This window comes from Equus quagga, chromosome 17, assembly GCF_021613505.1.
Source record: "Equus quagga isolate Etosha38 chromosome 17, UCLA_HA_Equagga_1.0, whole genome shotgun sequence".
Taxonomy (NCBI): domain Eukaryota; kingdom Metazoa; phylum Chordata; class Mammalia; order Perissodactyla; family Equidae; genus Equus; species Equus quagga.
Window position 1 is genome coordinate 3,056,168 of NC_060283.1, and position 24,944 is coordinate 3,081,111.

The 24,944-nt window shown below is 52.9% G+C and overlaps 1 protein-coding gene across 8 annotated transcripts in view; it reads left to right on the top strand.

The window, feature by feature from the left end:
- Positions 1-24,944, top strand: part of SHANK2 (SH3 and multiple ankyrin repeat domains 2) — a 559,847-nt gene that overhangs the window by 388,398 nt on the left and 146,505 nt on the right. For all 8 annotated transcript variants that reach the window (XM_046643796.1, XM_046643794.1, XM_046643795.1 and 5 more), the window contains one exon: positions 1,187-1,311. In XM_046643796.1, the coding sequence (XP_046499752.1) occupies positions 1,187-1,311 (125 nt within the window). The remainder of the gene's footprint in view (positions 1-1,186; positions 1,312-24,944) is intronic.

Below are 24,944 nucleotides of genomic sequence, written 5' to 3' on the forward strand. Positions count from 1 at the left end.
CCAAGTACGGCAGGCGCCCATGTGCCGGGCTCTAAGGTGACTTTGCAAAGGAAATGTGGCAAGATGGTCCCCCTCTGCCGTGGCCCCAGCCGGCCTCACACACGTCATGTGGCCTGGGGTGGGGGGCTCTGAGGACGCATGCATTTCACGGCAGTGCACCCCCCGCCAGCTCTTAACTTGGGGGGGAGGTTTCCCTTCCAAAAGAGAACAAAATGGCATCACCTCCCCATGAAAGGAGACAGCTGTCCACCGCGTGTGTGGGTAAGCCATGTGGAAGTTTTATGCCGGGAGCCTCTGTGCTGCACTGGGGGTCCCGCACCTGTGCTGGGGGAGGCCTCCTTCCCCAGGTGGCACCCCCGCCTGCCCCAGCCCCAGGCTGCCCTGACAGCGATCTGTCCAGGGAGAGAGAGAAAGGCTGCATCTATCCCCGTGTGTGTCCATGACTATCTGGGTGGTGTTCGCTCCCCTCCCCCTGCCGAGGCCATCTTCATCTTCCCACCCACCCAGCCACCCCCGGCCGCTCATGACTACCCAGGAAAGTCCACCGCTTGTCCTAGAGTTTTGCTCGGCAGCTGTGTGGGGCCCAGAAGCCGAGGCTCGCCCTGCCGAGGCAGGGGCCCAACCCGGCCACGGATGCTGGCCATAGAGGGCTCGCAGAGAGCCCGGCTCCCTGCAGAAAGAATTCACGAGCAGATTCCCAATCTGCAGCCACCCACTGGGTCAGCTTTCTGTTCCGTCCGTGCTCCAAGTTGAATTTCCTTGCAAGTCCCCGTAGCTGTCAATTTGGCAAGTGCTTTCAGTGTGGTGTTTCTGTAGCTCCGTGTGGTTATGGGGGGGAACTTTTCCATTTTTAGAACTGAAAATGTTTAGTCACTGATGCTTTTAAAGAAAATGACAGGGGTGTCCATATAGACACGTATGGCGGAACACATTATGTTCCGTGTTTCAGCAGAGAGGCCAAGACAAACGATGGTGGCACCAAAATGCATCTGGCTTCATTGCTTGAGTTGGTGTTGACTGGTGACTATGAGTGTCAAGCCCTTCCCGGGGGGAGAGGTGAGCTGGACCACCCACTTCCAGCTGGAGACACGTGGGCCTTCTTTCCCTCTGGGGCCCAGGGGGGAGCTGGGGCTGCCAACTTGGAAACATCTCAAGGGTTGTAATGAGGTGCTCCTTGTCTCCCCAGCGGATACGCCCATTGAAGAATTCACGCCCACGCCAGCGTTCCCAGCCCTGCAGTACCTGGAGTCTGTGGATGAAGGTGGGGTGGCATGGCAAGCCGGACTGAGGACTGGGGACTTCTTGATTGAGGTAGGACACGGGTGTTTGTATCTTTCTGCTTGGGGAGAGCGCCGACTCTCTTAGAGGTGGGGTCCGTGGTCTTGGAAGCGTGGCCATTGGACCGGGTCTGGGGGTACTCTTGGTGGCTACCGTGGACTCATGTTATTTGGTTATTTCCACTCACTGTGGATGCCATTTCCTGTGGACTTGTGTGGGTTGTCTTTGAGGCCTTGGCTGTAACTCTTTGGAAGATGGAAATGTATGTGGCACTTGGCCGTTGGTCTTGAAGTAGAAAGTAGAAGGAAGAGAAATGTGGTTGCCATGATGTCGGGGACATGCATGGATCTGTGGGCGGTTTCATTGTGACTGTAGGAATAGACACCAAGAGGGGCCATCGCCCATTCTTGCGCCCCAGGGCAGGTTGGGAGGCACTGGACTGTGGCTCTTGCTTGTGTGAAGTCTGTTAATGTTAGTGGCTAAGAGTTCATTGATTTGTAAGTTGCAGTAAGTGGCCTGTCGGATGGATGATGGCCTTCAAAGACCAAGGAGCATGGGCAAGAGGGATGGCTGGCATTTGACGGCACAAAAAGGAAACTTTCAAATTCAAATGCTTTGAAAACCCACTTTTCCTAGTAGGTAGAAGGAGGGAGTGTCTTTTCCTTGAAAGAATGCCACGAGTGCCCGTGGTTTTCAAGCTTTACCTGGAGTTGCCATGTTGGTGTGTGTGAGGTGTCCGAATTACCAGCCCATCTGAGCTCCCTGCCTTTCTCGGGTTTTGCTGTTACTTCCAATCTTGTTGTGCAAAGGAATGCATTACTCTTTGGAAATATTAAGAATGCAAGAAGATGCCATCCCTGGGAAAATTATTTTTAAGAGGTTCGATAAGCTCAAATGGCCCTCGCTGGGAGTTCAGGTTTCTTGGAAAAGCATTCCTCGATGTTAACCCTGGGCCCTGTGTCATCTGCATCGGAAACCCATATGTGGGTGGAAGGAATGGATGCATGGGATCCAGCTGGCCACATGGGCGTCCCGCTATCGGGCGGGCCAGACACTTGTTCGTTCTCTAAAGGAGAAGACCAGGCCGTGGCGAGATGGCCAGTCGAAGCCATTTCTCCCCATTATGCCTAAGCTTTCAAAGGTGCTTTTGGGGCTGCAATTTTGCCCTCCTGAGCGTTTCTCAAGACTTAGAGTGATGGAAATCCAGAAGGAAAGACACTCTTGGAGGAGAGAGCACCAGGTAAAATGGGGAAGGTGCTTGAACTTATTCCAGCTATCTTGTGCGGGTCTCGTTTTATTTGCTGAAAGATGTATGTAAATGATTATTGACCAGTCAAAGCCTGGCTCAGATGAAGAATGAGCTCATCTGAATTTCTGTCCCTTTGAACTGTGGGCTGTGTATCCAGAGTCATGGACACTGGAACCCACTGTGGTTTCATGGGTTAACTCGATTTGTAACCTCATGAAAATGCAGAGACTGGGTTGAATCATCCTCTGTAGGATGCAATTGTGATGTAAGTCCCCTTCCCGTGTGTGTGTGTGTGTGTGTGTGTGTGTGTGTGTGTGTGTGTGTGAGAGAGAGAGAGAGGGAGAGAGAGAAAGAGAGAGAGAGGGAGGTTCCAATAGGTTGACATAGCTGTTGCTGGTTCTTGCTTTTAAATAATAAATGAGGGCTGCAGATGCAAGAGCATTGCCTGTTGTTTGGCTCATCGGATTGTTTCCTTGATAAACTAGTCAATAAAAGAAACGTGGGACTGCCGAGGAGCATGTGCTGGGCCCAGCCCTTTTCCAGGAGGCAGAGCTGGGCTGGGCTGGCGGACGTGTCCACAGCACGCGCCTGGGCCGGGTGCAGGAGGCACGCCATCCGGTCGGTTTGAAGCCTCCGTGGAAATGGGGAGCATTAAGAGTTTCTGCACTTCTGTTTTCAGAGCACCTCCTTTGACATTGCTTTTAACCTCTGATATGCAAATATATTTGCCATTTCGGAACAGGTTTTGTATTCTGGGTAACCTCTGAGTTCCGGGATTCTAGGAATGGCTGGCTCTGAGATGTGTTAAGGCTTTGTCGGTGTTATAATGTCACACATGACCGGAAGGAGGAGTAGGCGCCTTCCACAGCCACAGGCCCCACAAGGCTGTTTACCGTGGGTCGCACACCAACCGGAGGACAAGGGGTTGATCCCTTGGCATCCCGCTCCTCCCAGTTCATTTCCAAGGCCACCTCGTGGGGCTCAGAATTGGTTGCCCAGCTGTCAGATTCCACCACTGGAATATTAAAATCATTCATAGCCTTATAGGTGCGTGTTTTTACAAACAGACAGTTTTTCTATATTTTCGGTGAAAAGCTTCAACCTTGAAGGGATGGTTTTAAATGGACTGACGTGGCTCAGGCGCATCTTCATTTTGGCCAGAAGCCATCCCTGGAGTGGACGGGTTTTCTGAGCTCTTGGTGAAGAGTAGGGTCCCCGTGTGGAAAACTGTCCCAGGGACAGGCTGATCGTCCCCGTGCCCCCCATTCCCCCTGGCAAGCTTCTTTCCTCTCCGCTCTTTGAAAGGCACTCAAAGCACGCCAGATTTTTATTTTTTCTTTCCAAACGCACGCCGCTGTTTGAACCTTGGGACCCAGAGGCAACTTCGGAAGTGAGTGTTCACTCTTCAAAGTCTTCGCTATCTACAAGACTGCATTTCTCCTTCTTGGACGTTGTCAGAGCGCCCTGATGTTGTCGCCTTGCTGGCGTCAGCTCCTGTCCCAAAGGGATTTCTGTGTTGGGTGCTTTCCCGCTGGAATTTGTGTCTTGCCTGCTCTAGCATTTGGAAGGAGTATGCTCTTGTGTCATCGATATGGTGTCTCTGTTGACCACGCCCCCCCCCGCCCCCCTCACGCCAAAAAGCAAAAGCCTTGAAGAAAGTTCCATGTAAAAGGTTGTCTTCCTATTGGGAACTATGAAATGGGCGGGTCTTCACGTACCTGTTGGGTTGTCATAAAAATCCATCTCAGAGGTGGAGGCGAAGGGTGCTCCATGGAGGGGGCATTTGAACATTGGGGCTCCGTAGGCTGTGTATATGTACTGTTTTAAGATCACTTCCACGTGCGGGAATCTGCTGGGTGGATGATGGCCCTGGAGCTGTCCCAGAGAGCAGCAGGAGTGTGCAGGGCGGCAGGAGCTGAGGGCCTCCGTGGGGACCTGCTGGGGAAAGCGATGCGTGCAGAGAGGGGGACCCTGGGGCAGTGACAGCCCAGGGAGCTGCCCAGGAGTCATGGCAAGTTTTTCTCTCTATGAGGGTCAAATGTAAGGGTGGGGACCCCACCAGCCAGGAATGATAAAGGCCCACGTCCCTTTCGGTTACAACAGAAAACCCAGTTCAAACTGGTTCTAATAATGACAAGAGCTTGTCAGGGAGTTGAAACTGAGGCGTTTAGAGGGAGAACCAGCTCTGAGCATGGTTTGTTAAGGACCTGGTCTGCTATTTCTTGGAGATCATCTTGGTTAAACCTCCTCACCCCCACGAAAGGGGGCAGGGGAGGTCACTTCTGAGGAGTCGGAAGGATGGCTCATGGATGACAGGGTTGCATCAAGTGATTAAGAAAACATGGGGGTTGGAATGTCACTTTGATGTCCTGCAAGGACTCACCAAGCTGGATGGCCCGTCGGCCTCGTGCGGTGAAACCTGGCTGGGCATCAGTCACCTGCAGACTCTTCAGGGGCACAGAGGCCCGGTTGCCAGCCCACACCTGCTGAATTGGATTCACGAGGCAGGAGCTTGGGCATCGGTGTTTTTAGAACACTTTGGTGACCTTGCCACGGGTTCTGATGGGCGGGCAAGATGATGACCAGCTGGCCTAATCCGTGTTGGCTTTCTGAACCTCGTAATTTGGCATCCTACCTAAAGAATGGGGGCAGGGACTGTGCCAATCTCCTTGTCTTAAGAGCAGGACTGTCTTTCTTCCACAAGCTCCCCATTTGGAAGCTTAAGTTTTGTTTCTTGCGTTACTTTCACAAACTAAAACATCCTATGTCTCACGAATTGCTCATAAAGCGACTAAACAGTAAACATCCAAGGGGCGAATGACATTTGCAACAAATATGACAAAAAGCTCGTGTCCTCGTTTGTAACAACCAAGGGTGTATCTCCCAGGCACTATCCAATCCCATCAGACCTCCAAAATAATCCTGTAAAACAGCATCTGTTGTCCCCCCCCCCCCATTTTACAGCTGAGGAAACCAAGGCACAGAGAGGTTCAATTACCTGCTCACGGTCACACAGCAGGTGAGTGGAGAAGCTGAGATTCCAACCCAGGCTGTCACTCAAGAACACTGTAGCTCAGAGATTCCTGAGAGACACTTGGATGTGCTGGATGTGTAAATGGGCAAAGGGTAAGAAGAGGAACAAACGATGCGATTTTTATTCTCAAATTAGCAAGCGCTTTTTTAATTACTGTACCCGCCCCTGGTGAACAGCATTCCTGTGCTGCTACGTGAAAGAACAAATTGCCACAAACTTTTTAGAAATCAATGTGACAGTATGTAACAAGAACCATAAAGCTGAACCAGGAATTTTAGCTCTAGGAATCCAGCCTAAGGGAACGATCTCAGAAAACCAGGCAGAGATCACAGCATAGCAAAAACATAGGGGGAGGTAAGATTAGAGGGGGACTGCTAAGGGGACGTCATCCATCTGTCATGGATTCGTAAGAAAGCATTTAAAATTATGCTTGCAACTTTGTAATGCCAACGGGAAATGGTGCCCTGTATTAAGTGAAAAGGACAGAATCAAAGTTATCCACACTATACAGTATCATCTCAATTATGTCACCTCCCCCAAAAGTAGGCATAGGAAAAAAAAGGAGAGGAAATATTAACCCCTAGGTGATGGGGTCATGCATGATTATTTTCTGTTTTTTCAGACTTTTCTCAGATTTTCTAGAAGGACAGTATTAATTTTTTTGACAGGTATTAATTTCATAAACAGAAATTTACTCCTTAGAAGAAAGCCATCACACACAGGTGAGTCGGGGCTCGGTCTCCGTGGCCAGAGTGTTGCTGTCTGCTTTGAGGTCGAGAACGCCTTCCTGGGCATTAATTATTTTCCTGGGGCCATCGCTCACCAACCCAACGCAGCGCTGGGGGCTCCTATGGTTTTTGTGATTGTTTTCTTAGCCCTGAAGTGGCGAATCTCGTTTCTGTGTTAATTTCCCTAAATAGGTTTTCCCTTGCAATTAAAGCAGGCGGCAGTATCCTTCATCCTTGGAAAGTGATGCTTGAGTTTGCTAATTACTTTTTTCTCGTGTGAAGTACTCGCACTGGATATGGCCTCTAACTATATTATCAGCTCGGTTTGCATTGAACTGAGGATGCTAAGAAGATGCCCTGGTGTTTTCCCCAGAGACTATTTGAGTATCTTGCACAGTGTTTCTTAGGCTGGTACTTGAGAACGGGATTTGAAAAATGTCACACGGGCTCTAGCACACGTTTGCCTAAACCATTAACGTTCATCCCAACTGGAGTTCTGAACAGTTGTTACAACCCAGTGGTCATCAGTTGGCATCCCCCAGCTTCAACATTAAATATTACAAAGAGGAGAGGAAACAAAGTCCAGATTCTTCCTGATCCGTCGTTGTGCGTGTTATTAATCAGCAGATGCTTCCCGGGTCTCAGTGTCCCCATCCGCAAAATGGGTGGTTGTGAGAATTAAGTCACCCAGAATGAACCGTGTGCCGCCCAGGCTCTGGGCACGCAGGCTGCTGCTAACATTGGTCTTGTCAGTTAAGAGAAGGCGGAGGGCCAGCGGTGCTGGGCGTAGACTTGGCATTCCATCAATATTTGCTGTGGGTCATTATCTTGTCCTTCATCATCATTAATGATGCCTGACTCAGAAGAGGAAACCAATGACCATTAGTTGAACAAATAAGAATAATGTCATAGTAAGTTATAATAGCGACAGGTGATTGTTACCGTGAGCGTTTCAAGCACGGAGTAGTCACAGAGCACGCTCGCCTGGGGTCAGGCACATACCATCGGGCACTTCCAGACAGGAGTGTCCTGGTGGCAGCGTGGTGGTGCCTCTCTATGGAGGGGCTATCAACGAACGCGGGCACCTGCGCCACCCCACTCCCAAGTCCCAGATTTCCCTGGCAGGCATTCTTCCGGATTTGGCTTGAACCTCTGCTCCCAGGGCACTCTCTGCCCTGCTCAATTCTGTTTTGGCACAGGTCTGGCTTTTAGGTAATCTTGGAATTTCTGTTCATGATTCCCATTTTGCCCTCCAGCCACAAATCCCAGCACTGCGGCCGGAGCCCTGTTGTGGTTTCCCGGACGCCAGCATCCCTTTGGTCCAGTTGTTCAGCCACACCGCACAGCTCACATTTCTCTGTCTTGCCTTTCAGGATATTGTGAGAGGCCTCTTCACGTGTCCTGCTGGTGACCCACACGGCCAGTCTAGGAACTCCACCCCGTTTCCCACTAAAATTCTCAATATCTTATTTAATTCATTTTAAATGGGTACTTAATTCATTAACTAAGCTAACGATCAAATGCCAGCTGATATTAGCAGGAAGCTAGAGCGACGGGCGAATTCTTGACCTTGAGTCACGTGGATACTTCGGTTGTCAAGTTTGGTTGGTTTCACGTCAAAGATAAACAGGGACTAGTGGCTGTCCTGGGTCCCTCCAAGCACAGAGTGTTTCTGTTCTGACCTTTGTGGCTTCTCCCTGTGCTGGTTTTGGAAAAGATCTGGGTGCCCCGGCCAGCTTTCCTGCTTCTGGGCTGCCTGCCTCTGGGTCAGTGTAGGAGGCGAGGCCGTGGCCATCTTGACGTGCTTCCCATCCCCCTTGCCCAGCCTTTGCTGAGGTCTAAGCTTCCAGCCAACTTCTCAGTGATGGTTGAAAAACATTCCTTTAGTAGCAAATAAAAGTCTGCACGGAGGAGCTTAGCTGCTTTGATTGTTTACCTTCCAATGATGCCAGTACCCAGGGTTAACTGTTGTCATTACCGTCTTGGCCCTCCAAGTCTCCATGGGGGTCCTTGCTCTCTGAGGCTCACAGGACTAGGGTCTTTACTCTCTGAGTCTCGTAGCATTGGAGTCTTTGCTCTCTAAGGCTCACAGCCCTGGGCTCTTTGCTCTCTGGGTCTCATATCAGTGAGATCTTTGCTCTGCGAGGCTCTAAAGAGGCCACTGCTCTGGGGGAAGAAGCCCCTGGAAGGCTGGGAGGCTGGATCTCTTTCCTGCATATAGCCATAGCCCTTCCGGTACCTAGGGAATGGTTTCCTTTGTCTTCCATATTGACTGGGAACAGGTGGTCCAGGCTGAGAAGCAGCCCAGAATCCTGAGAAGGTGGATGCAGGCGGCTTAGCTATTGCGGATCTGAAGTCTTGGCTCGTTCATTTTGGGGTTCTAATTTGAAGCATCAGTGATTTCAACTTCAGGCTAAAAAAAGATTCAGAATCACTTCAGGGGACCATGGCTGCTGTGCTGAAGGCTCCGTGGGACTGGCAGATGGCAGTGTGTTGGGTTGGAGAGAGACGGAAAGGAGCCACGGTCAAGGGCACAGGCGGTACCGTGGGATCTGGGTTTGAATCCAGGCTCTGTCACTTCTTAACTGTATGAACTTGGGCAAATCCCTTAACTCTTGGCCTCAGTTTCTTAAACTGTAAATAAAAATGCATGTGAAGCACGTAGCATAGTTCCTGGCAGAGTGAGCTCTCAACAATTGGTAGCGATTGTACAAATCGTTTTTGCAACTTCATTCCTTCATTTCTGCAGCGCACCTTGGGTGCCCACCAGGTGCTGGGCTGGCGTGTGCTGTGGGGAGAAAAGACGTGAATCGGACACAGTTCCTGGGGGAACTCAGTGTGGAAGGAGGGCAAAAAGCAGAGTATGTCGAAGGCCTCAAGAGAAATCAGAAAGAGAGCTTCAGGAAAGAGATGGTGTTGGCACCACACTTTGATGAGTAAGTGGGATTTCTATAGGCAGAACTGAGGAGGGAGGGCCCCAGGGAAAGCTTAGGGGGTCAGGAACGTTCACAATGTATTTAGGGAGTGGCCGCATGTTGTGGAGCTGGGGTGGAGGGGTGACTGGGGCTGGTCCAGGGAGCTCCTGGAATGTCAGATTAAGTAGGTGCGACCACATATGGCTGATCCGTAACAGGGAGCAATAGAAAGAAGGACGTGGGCAGCTGGACCTCTCCATGGTGCTGAATCCCTCCAGGGCTCTGGATCTCTCCATGGTGCTGAATCCCTCCAGGGCTCTGGATCTCTCCATGGTCCTGAATCTGAGTACTGAAGGATGGAGCCTCCCTCAGGAGAAGGAGCATGGTGGGAGGCCTCAGCGCTTCCTCTCCCTCATTCCCTTCACCTCCCATCTCTGTATTCTGTGTCTTTGGCCTTCCTGGGCACAGCAGCTTATTATTCAGTGAGTGTACTTGTCTGCTAGGTGGCGAAATCTCTTCTGTGTGGAGGAGTGAAGGGACCAATGTGTCTGAGCATCTGCAGTGTCCTGTGTTCTAAGCTAGCTTTCCCTTCACCACTGAGATCTAGGCTCACATTTCGCCTTCTCAGAGAGGCCTCCCTGGACACCCTCTGGTGGCCCCTGACTCTGACACTCAGGCTGTGTGCTTCCTTCACCGTCAGAATCATCTCATGTGTTGGATGATTGCCTTACTGTCCCCCACCCCCCTTCACAAGAATGTCTGCTCCCTGCAGGCTGGAAAGTTTGCTGGTCTGGTTCCTACTGTGTGTCCAATGCCCAGCACAGTGTCTGATGCATAAAAGAGGCCCCAAAATATGTATGCAGTGATGGACACTCCTAGGAAATAAGGATTTTATGCAAATTTTACAGGTGATGAAACTGAGAGATTAGGTAGCCTGCCAGGGCCCCAGAGGGAGTGCTGAATCTAAGCTGACTCCAAAGCTTGGGTCTGGCTGGTGCCCTGGGTATACCTTGAGCCCATAAGACATAATCTTATCACTGTCTTCCTCAACCCAAGAAGGATGCTGTATACCCATCCCCAGCCTACACTGGCTGAGGTCTGCAGGAGGGACGGTGAGCTGAGATCTCCACATTGGAAGCTTCTGGTTCAGGGTTCTCTGATGTGCCTCTTAATTCCCCTGAAAGGAGCCCTCCTGGGTCCCTCCACTTGCCCTCCCTCCCTCCCTTCCTCCTACTCACCCACCTCCCAGTGTGCTCAGCAGGCTCTCTTTAGCATTGATTTGTCTCTGTCTGTGATGCCCTTTTGTGGGGAGTTTCATTATACAAGTGGTTAGTTTGGCAAATGAACTGAAGGAAGGCCTTGTGCTAAATGCCCTGTAGGATCTTTTAATTGATGGAGTTTGTCAGTCCTGGGAATTAGGGTGTATGCATGCCAACAAGAAGTAGAGTTGCAATGAGAAGGGGTGGGGAAGGGGATGTGGAGGGCCATGGTTACTGTCTCACGCTGTCCACTCCTGAGAACAGTTTCCTTGCTTTGGTGCCATGAGACCAACTACCCACTGGCAAATTTTCCACATCCCTCTATTCAGGACCTTTGGTTTCCAATAACAGACTTTTCAGTGCACCTCCTCTGTGGCAGGACTGGGGGATCATGGAGAGGAATGGAGGCCACCTCTGCCCTCGAGGGGCAAAGTGGGGAGGGGGAGGGAGGCCCATATACCTCCATCTGGACTCTGGGCTGGGGCACAGAGGGAAGAATGGGTTATTTGGACCAGTGAGGGAGGTGGCCCTCTCTCCCTGGTCTGCCGAATGTTCCACACCTCCTCCCCAGCACTTGCCCACACTGCTCGCTTACGCGCTCTCTCTCACTCTCTCTCTGACTGTTACCCATCTCCTGCCTCCATCTCCTCCAGCTGAGTAACTCCAGCTCGCCCACAGATCTCTGTTCAGTGGCACCTCCTCAGGGAAGCCTCCCCAACGGTTCCCCAAGACACCCGCTCACAGTGCCTGCCGCCGTCCCTGCCTATCCTGAAAGCCCCGTGAGATAAGGGACCAGCCAGAGCTGAGCACGTGACAGCACTCAGTCAGTATCTGTTAAATGATGGAAGGAAGCACAGGGAGGGGGCCAGCCTAGATAAAGGGTCGGAGGCAGAAACATGTAGGAATGTGTGAAAAAAGTCAGGAGGCCCAGGAAGGATGAAGAGGATGGGTGGCCAGGTCAGGGAGGGCCTTGAATGCTGAGCCAAGTCATGGGGACCTCACTGTGTCCCTGGAGGCAAGCTGCCTTGGACGTTTTAGCAGGGACTTCCGTGGCCTGCTTACCACCAGGCTGGGGCCTTACTGGAGAACGGAGATGGAGGCAGAGACCAGACCAGAGGCTGCTGCCCTTGAGAGGAAGGTTAGAGCGCGGCGTAAAAGCACAGTCCCACAGACATCCCACCGGGGTGTGAACCCAACTCCTCTACCTATGTGCTGTGTGCCTTGGGCAAGTTACACAACCTCTCTGTGCCTCAATTTCCGCTTCTGCAAAGTGGGAATCCAAACAGCACCTATCTCATAGAGTATCATGAGGGTTAAGCGAATTGGTACGTGCAAGGCACGTAGAAGACGCCAGCATGAGCTAGGTAGTATACGCAAGAGGAACCATTACTGTTATTGTTGCTGTTGTTACTGGTTCGTGGGAGGGATGCAGAGCCTTCCTGACCAGGCCAGGTCCCCTTCTCTCCCGAGGCATGGCCTCACCCCCCAAGAAATCTCCCCCTGCACGCGCCCTGCCGTGATGAGGTCAGGCGTGACCCTATGAAGGTGGGGCCGGCTTTGCTCTGCTCGCAGTAGGATCCCCAGCGTCCAGCATGGGCCTTGGAGAGACGAGTTGGGGATGAGAGAAGGAAGGTGGGGGAACGATGATCTGCCCGTGAGCCAACCAGAAGCCAGCCGCCATTCATGGCCGGCCCTCCCTGCAGGCTCCCGGTACCAGCGGATGCTCCCTGGGCTGAGTGGGACGATGCTGGGACAGGCTGGTGCCCGATGGCCTGACTCCTGATGACTCGAGTTTCTGAATTTCCCCTGAGCAAGGACATTAGGCTGGACATCCACACACACACATACACACACCACCCCTGCTGTGTTTTCGGCATCGTCCTCCCCACAGCTAACCCACATGTCACCCAGGGCTGTCTGTATGTAGCCTCGCTGAAACCTCATTGGAACTCATTGGAGGTGGGTTCTAACCTTGTCCCATTTCTCAGATGAGGAAATTGAGGCTCAGAGAGGTCAGACTAGTAGGCTCCGAGTCACAAAGCTCCTGTGTGGCCCCCACGCCGTGCTCTGAGCGCGTCAAATGCTCCTGCCCCTCTGCTCGTGCTCATCAGAGGATGGGAAGTCGATTCCGAGTGTGGTCCCTGCCTCGGGGGCTGTCCCACTTCCTCTCTGGCCCCCGCAGTCTGCTCCATTTGCAGCTGGAGAGAGACTTTCCGGTGTCCCTCTTCAGTAAAACCTGGTCTTCACTGCCTGCAGGACCATAAGGCTCCCAGCCTCCTTGCTGATCCAGGCTGATCCCTGCCTCCAGCCCTCTGCACGTTCCTTCCCTCCCGCCCAGACGCTCTCCCCCTTGTGCTCACAGTGGCTCCCTTGCCTCAGGTCTCTGCTCCATCCACTTTTCCACACCTTCCCTGAGCACCTTATCTAAATGGCATAAACCTCCTGAGCCACATGCGGGGACTAAGGGATGTTTCTCTTCTCAACATTGCCACTTGTTGAGTTCATATAACAGAAGGATTTGTCGGTTGAGCCTCTCCTCTTCTGGAGCCTGAGTCCCATCTGAGGCCGGGGCCCTCATCTCATGCCCGGACTCATCCCAGCACGCAGAAGGACAGAGTCGGGCACAGAGCAGGAGCCCAGTGCATGTCTGTTGATTGAATGCATGAGCTGTGTTCCCGGGCTGGGGCCTGGGGCCAGCCAACTCCCGTGAGGACTTCAAGAGGCCTTGAGGGCACACGCTGGAACCATCCATGTTGGAGAGGCGGCTCCTTTCTTCCAGACCCCTTCCCTTGCCCCCGTCAGGGCCAGGAACTTGAAAGGTTGACTGACTGACGTCAGAGACAACCAAAATAAGCCAGCCCTTCCATGTGACGTTCCAGCGTTCTCTCCCGATGCCCACTCGAATCTCAAGGAGTTTATAGGAGAATGTTTGCCCCTCGTCTCCAGAAATTTTCAGGATTTAGAATCCACTCTGCCCCCATATATGCCTGGTGATCGGTTTTCACGTGAGTTTTATTTCTCTGTGATTGGGGTAAATCGTTTCCGCGCAGATAGCATTGGGAATACAGAGAAGCCAAGAGAAGAACCAGGGGAGGCCGCTGGGAGAAGGGTCACTTTGGTGAGGTTGACCTTCTCAGATTTTTGTTTCTTTATATGCCTCTATTAGAGGTAAATTTTGTCACGTGTGTATCCATGTGTCCTTTTCTCGTTGCCTATATCTCTTTTTACTGTGGTAAAATACACATATTGTAAAATTTACCATTTTAACCAAGTGCACAATGTGGTGACATTTCATACATCCCCAATATTGTGTAACTACCACCTTATCTAGTTCCAGAACATTCTCATCCTGCCTCAAGGAAACCCCGTCCCCATTAGCAGTCGCTCCTCATTCTCCGCTCCCGTCAGCCGCAGGCCACCACTAACCCATTTTCTGTGTCTATGGATTTGTCTGTTCAGGGCATTTCCTAGATGCGGAATCCTACTCTGTGTGGCCTTTGGCGCCTGGCTGCTGTCGTGTAGCCTAATGTTTTCAAGGTTCATCCACAGGGTAGCGGGTGTGGGTGCTCATTTCTTCTGTGGCCGAGGAAGGGCCCGTCGTTTTGTTTATCCATTCACCAGCTGATGGGCCTTTGGCTGTTTCTCCCTTTCGGCCTCATGATTGGCGCCGCCGGGAACACTGGTGCACGTGTGTCTGCCTGAGCCCGTTTTCAGTTTTCGGCGTGGGCTTGCTGGATCATATGGTAATTCTGTGTTTATCTGAACCTGCTGAGCCAGCCTTGGGTCGCGTCGACAGGTCTTCCGTGAGCACTTGGTAAATGACCATCTTTGTGCTCAGCCTGGTGGAAGAAGCAGGAGAGCAGAGGGAGGGGACCCAGCCCCGGCCCGCGGAGGCAGAGCTCAAACCCATTGGCAACACTGCTGGACACCAAGTGGTGACTGTGAAGAAGAGAAAAAACAGCCGTGACAGTCACAGTGGGCAGTGCTCACATTTTTCGAGCTCTTCCTGTGTGCCAGGCTCTGTTTTCAAGATTTCGTGTGCATGAAGCCCCTTAGCGCTCAGTTTAGTTTGGATGTTCCTATCAGCTCCTTTTTCTGCACGAGGAGGCTAGAGAACAGAGAGGGAGACTCATCTGCCTGCAGACACACAGCAAGTGAGCGGCAGAGCCGCGCTGTAGCCCAGGCAGGTGGATGCTTCAGAGCCCACGCCGTGAACTTCCCCACCACACAACCTGGAATAAGGGACGGAGTAAAGGGACTGGCCAGGGAGGGGCCTCAGTGGTCCGGAGGGTTCGGGAAAACTTCGTGGGGTGAGGGAAAGCAAGGGAACTGCCCTCCCAGTGCTGGTGTGAGCATGAAGTGAGACATGCACATAGATCATCTTGCCTAGTGCCCAGCACGCAGCTAACCAAGGGCCAAGGCCTTGAGAGGTGGGAGATGGATGAGGGTGGGGTAGGGACATCTCCCAGGGCTGTGATGTCACCTGAGCTGGTCCAGGGGAGGCAGGGCCACACCTCTGAGGGTGTGCCTTCCTGAGGGGTCGGGGAAGGCCGTGTGGCCTTGCCCCCACATAACTCTGGTCACGCCCTTCACCTGGCTGGGCCTCAGCGCCCCCGTCTATGCAGTGGGGGTAAGAGTAGCCCCTTCCTCGAGGCCGTTGTGGGACTGAGAAGATAGATCACTTGAAGCTGGTGGCCACGGTGAGCTCTGAGGCTGAAACTGAATTTCGTGACAGATTGGACCTAGACACGGGGAGAGGACACAGGCACAGCGTGTCCGAATAGGGCAGCAGCGAAGGAAAGCCGGAGAATCAGGGGTGTCAGCGACAGTTTTCATTAAGGGCGCATTTGGGCCCGTGGACCTGGACTTGAAGGGCTCTGGGGGAAGCTGAGACTGGAGATGGGAGAGCCAAGGAGGACCAGGGGCCGGAGGATCCAAGTGACAATGGCGGGGGTGGCAGGAAGGACTGTGAGGATGGGATGTGAGGACAGGCCAGCATAATCCTCATGGTGGGGCTGGGGCTTGAAGGCAGAGGTCAGACTCGAGGGCTGCCGTGTCCCCACCACGTCTCTCCAAGGTGGGTCCTAGCACCTGGCCCAAAGGTCCAGCTGGAGAGGATGAAACAGTTCAGGGCTCGAGGGGAGGCGCTGATGAAACATATTGAAAGTCTGTGAAGGGCAAAGGTCATAAGTGATTGGATGATCCTTGTGGGGCTTCCTGGAGGAGGTGAGGGGAACAGGGTCTTTCGGCGTCAAGAGGAGTTGGTTAAGGATGGAAGCAGAGCAAGGGGCCCCATCTCCTCAGTGCTCCCCAACTGTGTCACTGCAGAACTTTCTGTACAACTGACAGAACTCAGTTCAAACTGGCTCAGTGTGCTGAGGGAATTGATTGTTTTCAATAACTGAAAATCGCAGAGATGTTTGGCTTCAGGCCCAGCTGGATCCAGGTGCTCAACGATGTCCTCAGGATCTCACTCCCTTTCTCAGCTCTGGTTTCCTCTGTGTTGGCCTCGTTCTCAAGCGAGTTCTTGCCACACAGGTGGTGGATGCAGTCTCCAGCATCTCCAGTTTCTCTTCCTGTCCATCAAGAAATCCCAGCATAGAGAGAGTATCTCATTGGCCTGCCTTGGGTCACATGTCCATCCCTGAGCCAGTGACTGACTAAGCCAAGGGACAGTGCTGATTGGCCAGGCAAGGTCACATGTTCTTCCCAGAGGCTGGGTCAGCCCCCTTGGCCACAAGGACTGAGAGTGGGACTCAGTCCTTGGCGCCCTCCCTTGGAGTTCAAGGGAAAATAGTCAAGCATCTAGGGATCCAAATGGTGGCCCTGAATCTCCACATTGCAGTTGTCAAGAGCACCAGGTGAAGCACTTGCTTCTAATGACGTGTAGAAAGGAATGCTGCCGTCCATCCAACCAGCATCCTTCCATTCATTCATTCATTCCATTAGTCAGTCAATCAGTTGGGGATGCAATTTGTTGCTTCCCACCTGCCCTCCCTCCAGCTACCCTGCTGTTTCACCTGCCAAAGAAGGGGGAGAGTCTTGCCCAATTTGATCTCCTTTGTGATGCAGATTCTAGAGGAAAGGGAGAGAGGCAGGGCCAAGGAAACTGAGGAAAGGAGGAGGCTTGGGCAGAGGTGGCAGGGACAACGGGATGGAGGAGTGGAAGCAATGCTTGAAAGTAATGCCATGGGCTCACGTTTACATGCAGGTTGTAAAAGGTGGGGCTCCTGAAAGATGTTGCTTGGTGCTATAGGTTAGATCCCTTTTAATAGTTGGAGAAGTTCCATGAAAGACTGGAAATTCTATTACTGTCCATTTGGTATCTGGACTGTGATTTTTTTGAAAATCATGTTAGGCATGGACTGGACCACATGGGATCCTGGTGTATCTGGGTTACACATCTACAGACTTATTTTGAGCAGCTATTTTGCAGGGCCAGGCCTTGAGCTAGTGGCTGGGGAAAACAGAGATGACTCAGACCAAGTCCCACACACAGCCCCGTGCTCAAGCGTGCCCAAGCATGGGGCAAAAATACTGCTTGCTCCATCAGTGTTTTCGAAGGGAGAGAAGGTGTGAACACATGAACTGGAGAGCAAGAGGGACTGAGGGGGGACTGAAGCTCCTGGCTGCCCCAGGCAGAGCTGGGAGGGGGACAGTGCCTACCGAGGGAGACAAGCTGTGGCCTCACAGTGCCGTCAATTTTGAGGGTGGGAGGCCTGGTTGGGCATCTTGCCTTGGGGGGCCCAAACTTGTTGTAATAGCACGTGTCTCATTCAACGCAAGCTGCTGTAACAAATTACCATAGACTGAGGGCCTTAGACAATGGACATTTATTTCTCACGGTGCTGGAGGCTGAGGAGGCCAAGATCAAGGTGCTGGCTGATTCGGTTCCTGGTGAGGACTCTCTTCCTGGCTGGCAGACGGCTGCCTTCTCACTGTGTCCTCACAAGGCAGAGAGAGAACTCTGGTGTCCCTCCTTTTCTCGTCAGGACACTAATCCCTCTGACCCCGTCTAACCCTAATCACCTCCCAAAGGCCCCACTTCCAGATACCGTCACCTCGGGAGTGAGGTCAACATAGTCAATTTGGGAGAGCGCAAACATGCAGCCCAGAAGAACATGCTTGAGAAGTGAGGTCCCGGGGCCCGGGCGTGTCTGAAATGGCCTGACGGACCCATCCTTTCTGGCCGGCGGGGGAATCAGTCTTTCCAGCCTGATAGTCAGTCAGTTACACTGAATGACCTGGATCAGGCTCTTGATCCCTGTGTGTTCTCCTCCTCTCGGCGGAAGGAAGGTGGCCCCGAGGACCGGCGGGGAGCCTGGCCACCTGGTGCTGGGCCCCAGCCTGCCCAGGGCTCAGCCGCCTCTTCCTGGCGTGAGGCGGGACTGGGGTGTGTCGGTCACCGAGCACAAGGTGACTCAGCCCCCGGGCCTGGTGGTGGGCGCAGGCTTCATGACCTTGCCGGAGAGGCTGCAGTCCAGCCCCTGCAGCATCCGTGTGAACCTCGTCGGTGATTAATTTCCACCCCGTGCCTGGCCTAGCTGCATCTGTTCCAGGAAGAAATTTAGTTTGTTGTCAGTTAATTTTCCAGGAGCATTTTGTAATGAGCCTTCTGAATGGAATGGCCTGATTTAGTGTGATGGTTTGTTTTGGGGTTTTTTTTTTTTTTTTTTTTTTTGAGAACAGGCTGTGTGCCCAGCAGCCCCCGTGGCCAGCCCTGTGGCCCCTCTCCACACGCCCTTGCCTCGGCCCACCAACGCTGGAATTCGGGGTCCAGCAGGACGGACCTGGTCCACACCGTCCGTGCCTGCAGGGTGCTCTCGCAGCGACCTTTTGATTCACTGCCTGCTCATCTGTCGTCAGCGTTAGGCTGGGGTCACCTCAAAGGGAGAGTCAGCTGCTTCCTCATCTATTTATCGAGGGTCAGGTGCAGGGCTCGGCACAAGGCGCAGGCTTTTGTTTGGTTAGGCCAGCAGCTCTGGGCATGGGTTCTGATCCATTCTTTTCCCGGCTTTGCTTGCGTGAAGCCTGTCTCTGAAAATCCCCTTAGGAAGATGCACCTGCAGAGGTCAACCTTCCTCTGTTACTTATAGCAAGAAGGGGAACCCCGCCACCTTGCCCAGAGCAGGAGCTGACCTGGAGGAGGGGCTGTGAGCCCTGCCCTACGATGGGGGCCCCTCTTGGTTCTCACCACTGCCCCCGGGGGTGTCCAGGCTGAGAAGCATTGGGAAACTGAGGGACAGGTACCAGGAAAGGAAAGCTGTGTGTCTCCACTCACATGAGGTCCCAGAGGAGTCGAATCTGTAGACAGAACGTAGGCTGGTGGATGCCAGGGGCTGGGGACGGGGAGATGGGGAGTCAGTGTTAATGGGGACAGAGTTTCAGTTTGGGAGAGGAAGACATTCTGGAGACAGATGGTGGCAATGGCTGCACAACAATGTGAATGTGCCTAATGCCACTGAAGTGTACACTTGGAAACAAAGTGGCAAATTGTGTGTTATGTGATGTTACCATAGTTTTCCTCGTTTATTTTTTTCCACAAAAGGGAAGCAATGTTCTTGACTGTCTTTTTTGACTTTTTGTACCATAAGGCTTTGCCGATAGACCTTGGACGGGCCACTGCCCGTTTCTTGAGCTCTGTAACAGATCTCAGTGCTCCCCGCCCACCACACGTGGTCCTTGGGTCAGCAGAGACGTGGAGCGTGAAAGTGCCGTGTGCGGTGACCTGTCCCCACGGGGGGACATGCCATTCGCGCAGACAAGCGCGTTCTCAGCAGCGATCTTGGAAACGGTGAAAAGATGGGAAAGCCCTGAGCAGCCTGGCAGTAGGGGTGAGGCGGAGGAGCTACCTGAATCCCGCTGGCTCCTCCTGCTCCCCTAAGCCCGGCGAAGAAGCCCCCAGGGGCCCCCAAACCCTGGTATACCTTCCCTCTCCACCCCCAGCCCCCTAATCTGCTTCCTGTTCGTTCCCCGCCCTCCCTGGCACATGCCTTAGTTTCTAGTCTCATCTTATCATTGATCAGTCTTCCCCCCACGGCTCATGAGCTCCTAGAGAGCGGAGACGTCGTCCTTCCTGCTCACCTGCCACAGAGGGCACCCGGCCCGTGGCAGGCGCTCCATAAATCCTTGCCGGATGAACAAAAACTATGCAGAAGTTAGAAAAAAAGAGGAAAGTATGTACGTGCAGACACAAAGCTATCCCCAGGACGTGTTCCTAGACGACAAACAGAGGTTTTAGAACCATCGCTCTAGTACGATAATATTTATGCAGTTTTTTTAACGTGTGCAAAAATACTATCTTATTCTCCCTACTCCGAATATCCTCAGGGAACATAAATTTGTGTGTCAGAGGTCTGGAAGGCTCCACACCAACGTGATAACGGGGCCACCAGGGAGGAGGTGTCAGGCGTGGGGGTGAGTCAAGGGGACTCAGCTGGAACGTAGCTGGTTTTAAAGCTGTATTTGTTGCCTAATTAGAACGGAAGAAACCGGCGAGATTTCGGCTCTCAGACCCGAGAGATGCCGCGGCTTTATTCCTGGTCTCTCTGAAGATCTTCATCCTTCTTAGCCGCCTTCCGCGGGTGAGACTCCGAGCAGATATAAATCTCCAGGAAATGCGTGCCCCGTTTGTGTCACTTGCTATTTCCCAGAAGATGAGGGGAGGTGTCGGCGAAGGTGACGGAAGCTTCCACCGGCCTCCGTTCTCAGCTGGTGTGGGTACAAGGGGACACTTCTTGGCTTCACCTCGGCCACGATTAGAAGGTCTGAGCCGCCGTCCCACGAACCCCCCCAGAACTATAACTCTGTTCACTCAAGCGGTTCCCACGCAGCGATCCAGGGGGTCACCCTCCTCTTGGCGTTACCGCTGAGTGCCCCCCTTGTCACTAACTTGATGTTTTCTTCATTCACTGTCTCCATCCTGGTCATTTCCCACCCCATCCCCCAGCGCCACAATTGTGGATTTAAATTTGAACTGAATGGAAAAATCAAAGTGATAAGACTCATGGCATCTTCAGCCAAGAAAATCTACCTGGAAGCCAGCTTGATGGCCAGCTGCTGCCCAGGATGGTTTTCCATCAGGCGAGATGCAGGGCGTAGTGGGCTGACTTAGTCTGGTTTCCTTTGAAAGAGACCCTGCACTGGCAAAAGCTTGTGAATCCACCCAAGGCAGCATCCCCAAGGAATATTGGTGACACACAGTGGCCCCCCCGGCCCCTGTCCTGACCTTTCCTATCCTGGTGTCCAGTTCCCTGTGAGCTGCTCCCCAACCCCAGGAACTCCCAAGGAAGAGTCTGAACTTAGTCACGCAGAAGTCAGTCCCTAGTGTGGACTCTCACCCAGTGCTCGTGGCACCCTTCCCAGAACCTCAGCCACGTTAGACCTTGTGTCAGCTGCTGTGACACCAGACGCTGTAACAAACAGGCCCCAGAATGAATAACGGCTGTAATTTGAACAACAGAAGTTTATTTCTTGCTCCTCTCAAGTCCCATCCAGACATTCCCAACGGGCAGCTGGCTCTCCTGGGCGCACGTTACTTCCACTCACGTTCTGTTGATGAGAATGGAGTCCTGTGGCCATTCCTCCCCACAGGGGAAGCTGGAACCTGCGGTCTCACTGTGTGCTGTAAGGAGCACGAGTGGTCAGTGTCAGCCGTTGACCTGGAAGTCCCTTGTGCTAGATCTTGGTGGACAAAGTGAAGCAGCTTTAAGAGAAACGCATCATAGAAAAACTTGCCATTAAAAATCAAGTCTGGACGTCATCTGTTGTTACTATTCATTAGGGAACAGCCGGGATGTGACTTGAGCCGTCTGAAGTTTTATAGCTGGCAGGGCTGAGGAGGTGGGTCTCCAAGAAGGAGACCGCAGTGTGGGCGTGACCTGGGCGTGCACCCCTCTCCCCCACCCTTGCCCACCGTGGGCCCCTGGCTCCACCACACCTCTGTGCTCCAAGTCGGGGCTTGGGCATCACCTTGGTGTGGTCCTCACAGAGCAGGAGGGGCGAGGGAGCTCTCTGCGGCCACCTTGTTTATAAGGGCACTAATCCCATTCACGAGGGCTCCACTCTCACACGCAATCACTCGGGGTCATGAGTTCAACATATGAATTTGAGTCCATCCAGGACGGCCAGAATAGAGATTTTTCTAGGAAATCTTCCCATTGCATATGCTGGTAATTATTCAGATTTATTTATTATGATTATTATACAAGAAACTCTAAGCAGACCCGACAAAACAAGGCTGCCTTGACCACTGTGGATTCAGTGGAGCGTCTCCCAGCAGAGCAAGTGGTTGTCCCTTTGTTCTGAGCCGACCGGACTCATTCTTTGCCTCAACAGAAGGGAGGCCGGGTGTCGGGAGGAGAAGGTCAGGCTGACTCTCCTTGGATCCCCGCTCACCAGTGATGGTCAACAGGAGGACCCTTGACCGAGCCCTCCTCCAGCTCGAGTCCTCATCTGTAGGTAGGGCCTGGCGGGCGTGGTGTTGTAGGATTCAGTGACCGTATGAGTGGCGGGTCCAGCATGGAGCCTGGCCCCTGGGCGGCTCCCCCGCAATCCGGAGCTGTTCCTCCTCTGGCCTCGGCTCTGGGGGTTTCCCTTCCTGGCAGCACGCTCATTGTGCCGGCAGCCAGCGGTCCCCCCCTGCGCCAGCTCGTTCCCCCCAGACCCTGGAATACAAACGCTCCCGCTCAGAGCAGTGTGGCGATGATTAGTGTATTTACCAGATTATGGGATCAACGTCTTTCGCAGGAGAAAATTAGCCCCAAATTGCCGTGTGCCTCACGGCCCACTGTGGGCTGCCAGCTGGCCCAAGAGTGCCTTCCAGCTTCCTCTGGCTGGGCAGGGAGCCGTTACCTGCAGGTCCGCTTGGGTGAGCCCCTGAGAGCCCTGGGCTCCGAGGGCTGGGGTCAGAGGGGAAGCAGACCGGGAGCTCACGGACCCCAGACGGGACTCAACCTGTCAGACTGCAGACTCACTGGCCCACTCGAGGCTGGCCTGGGTGCCAAGGTGGCTACTCCTTGGAATTTCCCTCGGCGGCTCAGGGTTTGGGGGTGCCAGGGTGAGGGGCCGGGGTTACAGGGCTGCCGGGGTCTCTGGTTGCAGGAGCCAGGTGCACTCACAGTGCCCTCTCTTCCTCTCTGTCCTGGCCCTTCAAGCACAGGGCGCACCCGTGCGAGCACAAGCCCCACCTGCTCCCAGCTGTGCATCACGAGCACAGGACAAGGGGTCCACTCCCCTGCCGGCACACTGGGCTTGAGTCCAGCCAAAATCAGGTTCTGGTTTATCTGAAAGGGCTGGATTCTTGCTACCTGGTTCCAGGACTGAGAGTTCATTTGGAAAACCTGTATTGAGCATAAATTCCATGCCCCTTGGGGGGACTCGGCGAAGAATGGGGTTGCTGGGGGCCTGCCCTCCCCAAGCCGGTGTGCTGGGGGCACAGTAAACAGGTCAGCAGACAGCACAATGGGAAAGTGCATGACGGTGTGAAGGGACACACACACACACAGTCTCTCTGTTTCACACACGCACCATAGTCAACCGAACAACAGCCACCCAAAGATCCTATTCCCTGGACCAAGTCACCTTATAAGGGAAAAGGGTATTTGCAGATATGAATAAGGTAAGGATCTTGACATGGCGAGATGGTCCTGCATTATCCACCTGGACCCTAAATGCCATCACAAGCGTCCTCATAAGAGAGGAGACACACAGACACAGAGGAAAAGGCCGTGGGAAGACAGAGCAGAGACTGTGGCGATGCGGCCACCAGCCCAGGGACGCCCGGAGCCCCCGAAAGCTGGACGAGGCAGGAAGGACCCTCCCCTGGAGCCTCTGGAGGGCGCGCGGCCCTGGCACACCTGGATTTCAGACCCCTGGCCTCCTGAGCTGAGAGAGAATGAGTCTGTGATCTTTTACGCCACCCAGCTCATGATCGTTTGTTACAGCGACCCCAGGACCCTGACGCGCACACACACGCACGTGAGGTCGCACACACTCACACACATGCACGAGCTCGGCTGCTGTGACAGGACCAGCGAGGACAAAGCCTTTATCGGTGGGATGGTCAGGAAAGGGCATCAGAGGCTGGGTGAGGTTTAGGCTGGAACCTGGAAGATGAGGGGAGAGCACAGGCCAAGCAGAGCGAGTGGTGAGTGCCAAGACCCTGTCTGGACCAGGAAAGGGTCCGAGTGTTCTAGAACACTCTGGGAGGGCAAGGTGAGGTCTGAGAAATGGGAGGGAGGGGCGCGTCCTCCCTGCCTTTTCAGGGGCCTTTGACGCTGCTTCTGTGCAGGCCCTGGGCAATGGGGAGTCACTGGAGTTTGTGAGCAGAGTAGGGACGCGAGCCAGGATTTATGAAGACCCACGTGGAGAGCTAGCCTTCAAGAAATGACCATCTGCATTTGGTCCATCTCTCCCCTCCTCTTTTTCTTACCATTACATTTTTTATTATTATTTTTTAGTTGTGGTATAAAATACGCATAGCAAGATTTACCATCTTAACCGTTTTTAAGTGTCCAGTTCAGTGGCATCAAGTACGTCGATAACGTGCAAGCATCATCACTGTCGATCTCCAGAACTCTTTTCCATCTTGCAAAACTGAAGCTCTGTCCCCATTAAACACTCACTCCCCACCCCCTCCCCCAGCTCCTGGCACCCTCCTCTCTACTTTCTGACTCTATGAATTTGACTCCACTAGGGACCTGTTATAAATGGAATCACACAGTATTTATCCTTTTGTGTCCGGCTTATTCCACTCAGCATAACATCCTCCAGGTTCGTCCATGCTGTAGTGTGTGTCAGGATTTCCTTCCTTTTCGAGGCTGCATAGTATTCCCTTGTATGAGTAGACCGCTTTTGGCTTGTCCATTCATCTATCAGTGGACACTTGAGTTGCTTCCACATTTTAACTATTGTGAATAATGCTGCTGTGAACACGGGTGTACAAATATTTGTTTGAGTCTCTGCTTTCAGTTCTTTTGAGCACATACCCAGGAATGGAATTGCTGGATCAAATGGGAATTCTCTGTTTAATTTTTTGAGGAACTGCCATACCGTTTTCCACAGCGGCTGCACCATTTTACATTCCCACCAACAGTGCACAAGGGTCCGTTTCCTCCTTGTTCTCACCAACACTTGTTATTTTCTTTTGGGGCGGTTTTTTGGTTTTTGGGGTTTTTTTTTTTTTTTTTGGTAAGGAAGATTGGCCCTAAGCTAACATCTGTGCCAATCTTCCTCTATTTTGTATGTGGGACATCACCACAGCATGGCTTGATGAGCAGTGTGTAGGTCCACACCTGGGATCCAAACCTGCGAACCCCAGGCCACCAAAGTGGAGCATGAGAACTTAACCACTACACCACTGGGCCGGCCTCGTTATTTTGTTTCTTGATACTAGCCATCCCAGTGGATATGAGGTGGTGTCTCATCATGGTTGGTTTGCATAATGACTAGTGATGTGGGGCATCTTTTCATGTACTTATT